The sequence below is a fragment of the Entelurus aequoreus genome, linkage group LG10 (assembly GCF_033978785.1).
Source record: "Entelurus aequoreus isolate RoL-2023_Sb linkage group LG10, RoL_Eaeq_v1.1, whole genome shotgun sequence".
In the NCBI taxonomy this organism is placed as follows: domain Eukaryota; kingdom Metazoa; phylum Chordata; class Actinopteri; order Syngnathiformes; family Syngnathidae; genus Entelurus; species Entelurus aequoreus.
In genome coordinates this window covers 31,659,226-31,666,862 of record NC_084740.1, presented here as the reverse complement: position 1 = coordinate 31,666,862, position 7,637 = coordinate 31,659,226, and the positions used below count along the sequence as shown (strand labels likewise).

Here is a 7,637-nt window from a genome sequence, read left to right as displayed (position 1 = left end):
GAGAGCACTTCCACGCTGTGTCTGAAGGGGCGGCGTGGCGAAGTTGGTAGAGTGGCCGTGCCAGCAATCGGAGGGTTGCTGGTTACTGGGGTTCAATCCCCACCTTCTACCATCCTAGCCACGTCCGTTGTGTCCTTGGGCAAGACACTTCACCCTTGCTCCTGATGGCTGCTGGTTAGCGCCTTGCATGGCAGCTCCCGCCATCAGTGTGTGAATGTGTGTGTGAATGGGTGAATGTGGAAATACTGTCAAAGCGCTTTGAGTACCTTGAAGGTAGAAAAGCGCTATACAAGTATAACCCATTTATCATTATCATTTATATAATTAGCTGCTAGCCACCTGTCAGCCGGTGGACTAAAAATAACTAAAGTGACAGCCAGAGGAGATCTGCATTAAAAGGCAATAATCTACATTGCCTATTCTGAACCAATTAAAACCACAACACTTAATTCTCCAAATGTCGAAAAAGAACAGTTGGACACCTGGGTATATGTCATGAATCATTACATCAAACAAAAGTCAACAAACTTGCCGACGTTACAAAGCGTTACAGGAAAAGTACCATAAAACTAACTAAATGGGCAGCATTTAGACTTCCGCAGTAGTTTCTACTTTAACTATCAGAGTCTCACCTTTACCTTGATAGCTGCATTGTCAATGTATACCTGTAGCTGTAAAGGAAACAATTTATTTATGGTGGATATGTCAAGCAAAATGTCCGACATAGAGGTAAAACAGAAGTGTGTGAGGCGAAATTGGTTGTATTGATCGTTCTCCTCCGTGCAAATATAGTCACCCCTCCGACAACTTTGACTGGAACACAGAGTGTGTGCTCTGGGGGTCTTGTTTAGATAGTTTCGAACCTTCTAACAACATGCAGAGCTCTGCTTTGTGGACGCTGCTGCTCGCTGGGGTTTTGGCGACGATTCACGCTGCACCCACCGTCGCCCCAACGACCTCAGCAGACGACCAAGATGTTGCAGAGGTAATGAAGTCTTAACATTAGCTTGATATATCTGTTAAACATTACTTCAGTAAATGTATTTGTGTATTAGGGGTATCTGTCACAGTTTTATGGCGATGTGGGGACCAGGAACACCTCAAGGAGAAGTCTCATCAGGAGCAACTTTAGCGAAGATCTGGAAGCCATGCAGTCTTTCTTTGGACTGGAGGTAACCAGCCTGGATATACGATATATTTTATGTGTTTTTAACTAGAGATGTCCGATAATATCGGCCTGCCGATATTATCGGCCGATAAATGCTTTGAAATGTAATATCGGAAATTTTCGGTATCCTTTTTTTTTATTATCGGTATCGGTTTATTTTTATATATATATATTTTTTTTTTAAATTAAATCAACATAAAAAACACAAGATACACTTACAATTAGTGCACCAACCCAAAAAAAACTCCCTCCCCCATTTACACTCATTCACACTCATTCACACAAAAGGGTTGTTTCTTTCTGTTATTAATATTCTGGTTCCTACATTATATATCAATATATATCAATACTGTCTGCAAGGGATACAGTCCGTAAGCACACATGATTGTGTGTGCTGCTGGTCCACTAATAGTACTAACCTATAACAGTTAATTTTACTAATTTTCATTAATTACTAGTTTCTAGGTAACTGTTTTTATATTGTTCTACTTTCTTTTTTATTCAAGAAAATGTTTTTAATGTATTTATCTTATTTAATTTTTTTTATTTTTTTTAAAAGGACCTTATCTTCACTATACCTGGTTGTCCAAATTAGGCATAATAATGTGTTAATTCCACGACTTTATATATCGGTTGATATCGGTATTGGTTGATATCGGTATCAGTAATTAAAGAGTTGGATAATATCGGAATATCGGATATCGGCAAAAAGCCATTATCGGACATCCCTATTTTTAACTAGTTTTTCGCCGAAATGCCGTGGATTACCAGGTAACGGGGGTCTTGAATAAAGAAACTGTGGAAGTCATGAAGGCGCCTAGATGTGGCGTGTCGGACATCAGCCGCTACGGACACTTTGCTGGGAAACCCAAGTGGAACAAGAGGCTTATCACCTACAGGTATCTTGTTTATTTTCTTTTTGTGTTTTAATGAGAATGGTGTCAGCGTGATCTTTCTTTACAGGATCACTCAGTACACTCCAGATCTAAGCCAGAGACAAGTGGACGAGACCATCGCCCAAGCCTTCCAGCTCTACAGCGACATCATCCCACTGGACTTCAAGCAGATCTCCAGCAGCACTGCAGACATCATGATTCTCTTCAAGGGGGGATGTGAGTCCAGTTGGAATAAAGGCTCTCCAAATCGTACCATTGTACTCATCCTATCTGTCCCACTGCAGATCACGGGGACTTCTATCCTTTTGACGGAAATGGGGGAGTCCTAGCTCACGCCAACTCTCCAGGACGGCAGCAGGGAGGGGACACCCACTTTGACGACGATGAGAAATGGAGTCTAACCCAAAGAGGTAAATATGAAGTCTGCGGTATTGACCACCGTAACCCTTAAACCATTAAGTTGTTTCCCAGAGACAATTCATGTTCAAAGCATTAAATTAGCCTAAAATGGCAAAGCAAACAAAAATGTCCTGTTAAAAACATAACAAATTAAATTTTTAATCAAATTAACTCACACAATACTATGGGTTGGAATTGTATGGTATGGTGAGAGTTCAATTCGAACTCATTGCTTTCAGTTTTTAATTAATATATTTGTCCACTAGATGATGCTATTTTTTGTTATTCAAAGCATGCAGCAAAATTGCCTATACAGTAATTGTTTTGGGAGGAGTGGACTTATGTGGGCATGCTGGCCTTTAACAGGTACAAAATACAAATTAATTACACTTATGTGATATGTTTTCAGGGTACACATTTTTTTTTTAGATATTAACTAATTTAAAGTTTAAATAAGTATTATTGGATAGTATTTCACTGCAGTTTTTTGGAAATCTGCCATTTGTGTTATCTATGCGCGAGGGTATTTAAAGGTTTCTTAGTGTTTCCCAGCTTTTATTGAGCCAGGGGGACATATTGTGCAAGAGAACAATTAGCTAGTGGGGAAATTCCCAAATGGTCTCTTACAGCCCACTAATGTGCCGTGACACAGTGGTGGGGAATCACTTACTAGATGTTCCTGATTTAGGTGTTAATCTGCTGCTGGTGGCGGCCCACGAATTTGGCCATGCTTTGGGTCTGGACCATTCCAGGGACAGACGTGCGCTGATGTTCCCTACTTATCAGTTTGTCAACACAAACGGCTACAAGCTGCCAGACGATGACAGGCAAGGAGTTCAAGCCCTCTATGGTGAGTTTCAGTGTCACAAAATCAGTTCTATGCTGGTAATTAACGATTGGGTCATCACTTTTTTCAGTCAGGCAACTATGCAGTCGGGGCAAGCGGAGCACTGGCCCACCACATTCAGTAGATGTCCCTGCTCAAAATCTCTTTTACTGTTATTTTTATTTTTTGCAGTGTATTGAATAATACAAATATATCTAAACTAGAGTTTTGGGGAAAAATGGATGTGAAGGCTGAAAGGGCAGTAAGTAACAGGTAGGTTTTTTAAAGGCCTACTGAAATTTTTTTTAAAAATTTAAACAGGGATAGCAGATCCATTCTATGTGTCATACTTGATCATTTTGCGATATTGCCATATTTTTGCTGAAAGGATTTAGTATAGAACAACAACGATAAAGTTCACAACTTTTGGTCGCTGATAAAAAAAAGCCTTGCCCCTACCGGAAGTAGCGTGACGTAGTCAGTTGATCATCTCCTCATATTTTCCTATTGTTTTCAATGCAGCTAGAGCGATTCGGACCGAGAAAGCGACGATTACCCCATTAATTTGAGCAAGGATGAAAGATTTGTGGATGAGGAACGTTAGAGTGACGGACTAGAATGCAGTGCAAGACATATCTTTTTTCACTCTGACCGTAACTTAGGTACAAGGGTTCACTGGATTCCACACTCTCTCCTTTTTCTATTGTGGATCATGGATTTGTATTTTAAACCACCTCGGATACTATATCCTCTTGAAAATGAGAGTCGAGAGCACGAAATGGACATTCACAGTGACTTTTATCTCCACGGCAATACATCGACGAAACACTTTAGCTACGGAGCTAACGTGATAGCATCGTGCTTCACTGCATATAGAAACAAAATAAATAAATCCCTGACTGGAAGAATAGACAGAAGATCAACAATACTATTAAACCATGGACATGTAAATACACGGTTAATGCTTTCCAGCCTGGCGAAGGTTAACAATGCTGTTGCTAACGACGCCATTGAAGCTAACTTAGCTAGGGAGCTAACGTGATAGCATCGGCCTCAAATGCAGATAGAAACAAAATACATAAACCCCTGATTGGAAGGATAGACAGAAAATCAACAATACTATTAAACCATGAACATGTAAATACACGGTTAATGCTTTCCAGCTTGGCGAAGCTTAAAAATGCTGTTGCTAACGACGCCATTGAAGCTAACTTAGTATAACGGGACCTCACAGAGCTATGATAAAAACATTAGCGCTCCACCTACGCCAGCCAGCCCTCATGTGCTCATCAACACCCGTGCTCACCTGCGTTCCAGCGATCGATGGCGCGACGAAGGACTTCACCACGATCATCCGTGCGGTTGGCGGCTAGCGGCTAGCGGCTAGCGGCGGCTAGCGCGTCTGCTATCCAAGTAAGTCCTCCTGGTTGTGTTGCTACAGCCAGCCGCTAATACACCTATCCCACCTACAACTTTCTTCTTTGCAGTCTCCATTGTTCATTAAACAAATTGCAAAAGATTCACCAACACAGATGTCCAGAATACTGTGGAATTATGAGATGAAAACAGAGCTATTTTGTATTGTTTTCAATGGGGTACCGATACTTCTGTTTCACTGGCTACGTCACGCGCATATGTCATCATCCAAAGGCGTTTTTAACCGGAAGTTTAGCGGGAAATTTAAAATTGCACTTTATAAGTTAACCCGTATTGGCATGTGTTGCAATGTTAAGATTTCATCATTGATATATAAACTATCAGACTGCGTGGTCGGTAGTAGTGGGTTTCAGTAGGCCTTTAAGGTGTACACAAATTCTGCCTAGCAACAAGTGACCAGACAAGCTTGTCTAATGACCAGTACTGTATGAAGTACAGTGGCTCAAAAATAGCCCATCCATCCATCCATCTTCTTCCGCTTACCCGAGAACATTATATAAACTCTAACTTTACATGTACTTAAATGCATCTTTGTTCCATATCCCTCTCGCATCCACCAGGTAGCCGTACAACAGATCCAACAAAAGCCCCAAAACCAAACCCACCTCCCGAACCCGAGCCAGAGGAACCAACAGAAGACCCAACAGACCCTCTTCCAAACCCTCGTGACGAACAGTGCAGCAGGGATCTGGTGTTTGACGCTGCCACGTCCATCAGGGGAGACTTGTTCTTCTTCAAAAACGGGTATTTTTTCACATTTTATTTTTATAACAACCAAAATACGTTTTTTCTTCTTTGAAATAACTTTACATCTCCCCAGATACTACTGGAGGAAGAGTACCATGTTAAATGGGATACGTTTTACGAAAGTGAGCACAAAATGGTCAAGAATCAACACAGTTGACGCTGCGTATGAGGTACCAAACAAGGATGTGGTTCATCTCTTTGAAGGTAACAAGGAGCATTGGTTAACATTTAAATACAGTATCTCACATTTTAGCAACCATTTTTATGACAGTGTATCTATCGTCTCAGGCGACAATACTATAGAACATATGGAACTACTATTATGCTCTATGAAAATGTTTTTGTCTCAATATTGTTGGCTCTCTGGAACAGATTAATTAGATTTGCTTAACAGTATTTTGGTTTGGTACTTATGTATATTTTCATAGGATTTGCGCTCTTCCTGAACGAAAAGTGACATTTTGGAAAGTAAATAACTAAAGTACTATATTGTATTTTCATAATATTGTTCATCAAGAAGATATACTCTTTACTAGAGGTGGAGGAAATAATCGATTTCTAGATACATCGAAATGTAGACATGAACGATTATAAAATCGATTAGTAAATAGTCAATAATCGATTTATTTATTGAAAATTAAGTAGTGCAGAGTTGTCAAATTTGGCTGACTGCAGAGAGCCCCCTCACAGAGAGATCTAACCAGCTCCTTTATGTCTCCTCACTTATGTTCCAGTTTTGCACACTTTTCTATTAATTTAATAAATGTAATGGGAATTAATCTTAACTGTTTCTTATTCGCCGATCAGTTAAAAAAGGCAGATACCCCCACATCCCATGATTAGGATCGGGATATCTCTAATATCACTGTCATAAAAATGTGAAAAATATACTTTGTTTTGTGACATACTGTACATCCGTTGACTGTTTCTCTCTCTAGGTAATCAGTACTGGGGCATTAGGGCCTTTGCAAAGACTTTAATAGCAGGTTATCCGAAGCCTCTCACCAACCTGGGCTTGCCGTCTTCTGTCAGCAAGGTGGACGCAGCAGTCTACGTGAGAACTACTGGGAAAACATTGATTTTTGCAAACAGGCAATATTGGAGGTGAGTGTTAAGTAGAGACAATCCCCACAAGGCTATTTTACCCATGCTTTGATTTCAAATGGATGCGACCATAACCAGATTTATTTGATTTGCTTTGTCCAAGCTCTTAATGACATCAACATTTTCCCTCTTTGTGTGCTTTGCCACAGCTATGATGAAGCCAGGAACCAAATGGATCCCGGATATCCACGATCAATTGCTCGAGACTTTCATCGCGTGGGCTCCAAAGTGGATGCGGTTTTCGAGAATTACGGTGAGAAATAAAGTCTGTCGTAGCTGTTTGGCTGCCATACCTCAGCCCTGAAATTGCACTGAAATGTTACCGTCTCTCTCTTAGGGTACCTTTATTTCTCAGTCGGCCCAAAACAGATGGAATACTACCTGCCCTTCAGGAGAGTGACGCGGGTGCTGCTCAACTACGGCTGGCTTGATTGCTACTAAGAAGGTTGCAGGTTTAGCACTTCATAGAATGATACTTTTGATGAATATTCAAGTAAATTCACTTGTGCAAATGTCACTGTCAGTCTGAGATTAAATTATACCCCAAGCATGAATGTATTCATACTTTGCTAGGGTTCTGCATTTTTGGTTGGTTTTAACCACACTAGTCTAGAGAAAAAAGCGAGTCATCACTTTTTCCCCAGAGTTGAAACACATCTCTTCCAGCATTGAGTGCCTCACTTTTCTAAAAAAGTCCCGAAATGTAACATTCTAAATGACCAATTATTTGCACACCACAGATGTCAGTCAACATGTTCTATTTATGCTCCTGCAAGCATCAAGTCCCTGTAATCTCCAGTGTTTCACTGCACGTCAAGCACCACACCACTGAGATATAATGTAACACAGGGGCGTCACTAAATTGCACAGATTACATTTTGGGCACATATGTGACTAAAATGGTTGTAAATTCAAGCCCTGGAAATATTACTTAATTACTTGAATTAAAGTAATATCTGGATCGGGATAATTTGGCTTATATATAATATATTTATATATATATATATATATATATATTATGGCAAGCCGTTAAGGAAATTAAATATATATGGAAGTCTGA

General features: G+C 40.2%; 1 protein-coding gene across 1 annotated transcript in view; it reads left to right on the top strand.

The window, feature by feature from the left end:
- Positions 1 to 809: 809 nt before the first annotated feature.
- LOC133659137 (uncharacterized) overlaps positions 810 to 7,637 on the top strand; it is a 50,376-nt gene continuing 43,548 nt past the window's right edge. Inside the window, exons 1-11 of the mRNA XM_062061872.1 lie at positions 810 to 985; positions 1,056 to 1,172; positions 1,940 to 2,067; positions 2,132 to 2,280; positions 2,349 to 2,474; positions 3,152 to 3,313; positions 5,287 to 5,470; positions 5,547 to 5,677; positions 6,412 to 6,577; positions 6,727 to 6,830; positions 6,915 to 7,010. Coding sequence (XP_061917856.1) covers positions 875 to 985; positions 1,056 to 1,172; positions 1,940 to 2,067; positions 2,132 to 2,280; positions 2,349 to 2,474; positions 3,152 to 3,313; positions 5,287 to 5,470; positions 5,547 to 5,677; positions 6,412 to 6,577; positions 6,727 to 6,830; positions 6,915 to 7,010 — 1,474 coding nt within the window. The 5' untranslated portion in view covers positions 810 to 874. The remainder of the gene's footprint in view (positions 986 to 1,055; positions 1,173 to 1,939; positions 2,068 to 2,131; positions 2,281 to 2,348; positions 2,475 to 3,151; positions 3,314 to 5,286; positions 5,471 to 5,546; positions 5,678 to 6,411; positions 6,578 to 6,726; positions 6,831 to 6,914; positions 7,011 to 7,637) is intronic.